Source organism: Sinocyclocheilus anshuiensis, unplaced genomic scaffold, assembly GCF_001515605.1.
Source record: "Sinocyclocheilus anshuiensis isolate Anshui unplaced genomic scaffold, SAMN03320099.WGS_v1.1 scaffold1328, whole genome shotgun sequence".
In the NCBI taxonomy this organism is placed as follows: Eukaryota; Metazoa; Chordata; class Actinopteri; order Cypriniformes; family Cyprinidae; genus Sinocyclocheilus; species Sinocyclocheilus anshuiensis.
In genome coordinates, this window is record NW_015548192.1 from 1,021,435 (window position 1) to 1,024,639 (window position 3,205).

At 39.2% G+C, this 3,205-nt stretch overlaps 1 protein-coding gene across 1 annotated transcript in view; it reads right to left on the bottom strand.

Moving 5' to 3' along the window:
- LOC107653121 (enhancer of polycomb homolog 1-like) overlaps window positions 1–3,205 on the bottom strand; it is a 48,941-nt gene that overhangs the window by 20,051 nt on the left and 25,685 nt on the right. The window contains exons 3-4 of the mRNA XM_016439756.1: window positions 1,495–1,640; window positions 693–899 (exon numbers count right to left, since the gene is read on the bottom strand). Of these exons, the coding sequence (XP_016295242.1) occupies window positions 693–899; window positions 1,495–1,640 (353 nt within the window). The remainder of the gene's footprint in view (window positions 1–692; window positions 900–1,494; window positions 1,641–3,205) is intronic.

Sequence of the window (3,205 nt, forward strand, 5' to 3'; positions counted from 1 at the left end):
CCGGTACTTAAGAAAACCTGGTACCGTAACATTTTCATTTTTTTAGTACCGACTTGGTACCGAAATACCGGGTCTTTTGACAACACTAGCTTTCATCTATCCAGGCTGTTAGAGGATCAGCATTAACCTGTTAACCTGCACCCCCCATTTTGGGACTCACAGCTGAAAATGATCTACCTAATTAAAATGGTAACAGTTCCTGACAACAGTATGCTACACACACAATTTTGGTGTCTTTGGAAAGAAGACCCTTTGGGCTTTACTATCCAGAGTTGATGATGCTCAAAAAGATAAAAAGTTATAGACACTGAAGTGCCTTGAAAAAAAAATTGTACCACACTGATTTTTTTTTTTTTGTTTCATATACAAATACATGAAATCAGTCCTGCACAAATCCAGAAAAGTAATGGGTTGAAAGTCACATATACATATACATATTTCAAATTTGAAGATACCACCATGAAAAATTAGATTCCTGCAGCCATTTTTCTGAGACTATGTCTAGACTTATTGGTTTTCTCCCCTCTTCACTCCCACTTTTCCACAGTTTTACCAGTTTTTTTGCCCATTTCTGGAGTCTTTTTCAGATCTAAGGTGTGAAAGACCAGTGCTGAAACAGGGGGTTTCATGACACTTTAAAGGAATAGGAAAACAACATCGATACGGCCATGGCTCTGACCAGAACTGCTCACCTTTCTCGTCTGCATCTTCTCAGTCCTGCGCCTGAAGGCCACATAGGGGTCATTGGTACTGGAACCATCCCGCTTTTCCTGCTTGATGGTTGGGATGAGGGATCCATTTTTACACAGTTTCCGCTTCCTGCTCCAGTATTCAAACACCTCCCTGATCAGATCATCGTCCTCCTTCAGTAAAAGCTTCGCTTCCTGTAGGGTCACCAGCTGTGGTACAGAAAGAAATGGTAAACAAACAACAAGGCAATTATTATTATTAGTAGTAGTAGTAGTAATAATGATAGCAACAATAAAATTATATATTTTACGTATAATAAATATATATATAATTATTAACTATTGAAAACTGTTGTGCTGCTTCATATTTTTGTGCAAACCATGATGCATTTTTTTCTTTTAAAGAATTAGATGAATACAGAGCATGAAGAACAGCATTTATTTGAAATAGAAACCTTTTCTAACATTATAAATATCTCTACTGTCAAGGTAAAGATATACTATCAAGGTACTATCAACGGTCCATCAGCATTGGCTGACAGCTGTTCATCTTTCAACTGCTCTAGATATCTGCATCAGTCAATCACCAATTTAAACTTTATAACTCCTGGTTTGTGGGATTTAAGGATTCCACACAGCGACATCCTGAATTCAGAGAGAAAGGTTTAGCAGAATCACTTCAGCTTTCAATTTAAAGGGGTCCTATTATGCTTTTTCACTTTTTTATTTCGAGCATCACTGACTGAAATCCCAGAGGTTTTTTATTCTGCAGTTCTCATTGTAAGCAGTGAATCTTTTTAATAACCTGCTGTCCGCTGCCTTTCTCCAATCTGTCATTCATCTCCTCGAACTGCAGGGCCTCCACCTCCAGCTTCTTTTTCAGCTTATTCACAAAAGCCTCATCCTCCGAGTCCAGATCATAGTCCGGCTGCTCTGTATCCAGACTGAAAGCTGTGGAAAGAAGCAGTGGAGGTTAAACACACTTGAAGAACGCTTAGGACTCCTTTCAGATATTAGTTTTTCATTTAGAAGTTTGCAGCAAGTCCCAAGTCTGAATATGGCCACTTTTCTCTTCTGAGTTACGATGAATAGGTTTCAGTCAGGTCAAAATCCCAGTATTTCCCACAATTTTTACTGTAATTGAAGTCACTGATGTGACAAAGCCAAATAAGAGCATTTTATGTTTAATATTTAAAAGAGCAAGTTTTTGAGACAAAAACACAGATTTTGACTCACATTCAGCACCTACACATTACAACACTAAGAATTTCTAGTGTTTCCCATACATTGATTTATTTGTGGTGGCCCGCCACAATATTCACAATGACTGCCACATATATCCACTTCCTGTTTTCATCAGCTCCCACGTTTCTCACACACACACACGTGCAACTTTAGCACTATATTCAGCACCTTTCAGACCCTTTTAGCATCTTTTTTCCATAAAAGGAAGATACTGACAAACCTAGCGACTTTTCTGGATAAACCTTAGCTTTCATTCAGTTGGAAGATTTCGCCAGTACTTCCCCGCGAGGTCTTACTTTCCCAGCGCAGTATCGTCTCTCTTGGCGTCTATTCTGTGCAGTGAGCAGCACAGAAGCAGCACATTCAATTGGCCGTACCGCAGCCGACTCATCAGTAAATGAGTGCAAAACAGCGTTTCCAAGCACCTGTCGCTTACTGAGTGTTTAAACTTCTAAACACGAATATACATAGCTAGTCTGTTAATATGCACATAGTTTGTTACTCAGGCACAGGCAGTGCACTGCATGAGAAAAAAAAAATTATATAGCCAAAACCACCGCATACAGCCGCTCTTATATAGTGAGTGAGTATAGTGAGAGTGACTCCTGGTTAACATGTAGTATTAATGGATCGTGTTTAGTGACTATTAGGGCTGTGCGATTAATCGAAATTGAATCAATTAATTGCTAATCGAATTGCTAATCGAATTTGAGACGTTGCGATTTGCTAATCGCCAAGCCTGCGATGTGGACACGATACTACTCTGTTCCAGAGCATATACATGACTGCCAGCCTTACTAACCAATAGAGTGAGCGCACCTCCGTTCTCCCCAATCAGCACTGCTCTAGCCAACTGCGTAAACCCCCCCCATTTAAAAAACAAACAAAAAAAAAAAAAACAGTGGGAGAGAGACAGAGTGGGATTATGGTGTCTACAGGGTCAGATTGATAGTTAGGCAAATTAAAACAAAAGAAAAACATATGTAACTTAAGTTTCGAAATGACAGACAACGAAAAAAAAAAAAAGGTAATTTGCAATAGCTGCGCGTCAATGCATATCAAGAGCTCCCTTATTGGTTCTATTTTCAGTACTGGAGAATGAAAGATACATTCTTAGATGTTTTTGTTAGTACATGTAGAGGCGTCATGCCCATTCAAAGTGAGGGGGCACGTGCCAGAGACAGACGCGTTTGTACAGCGCTGCATTATAACTAGGGCTGAACGATTTTGGAAAATAATCTAATTGCGATTTTTTTTACCAATATTGCGAT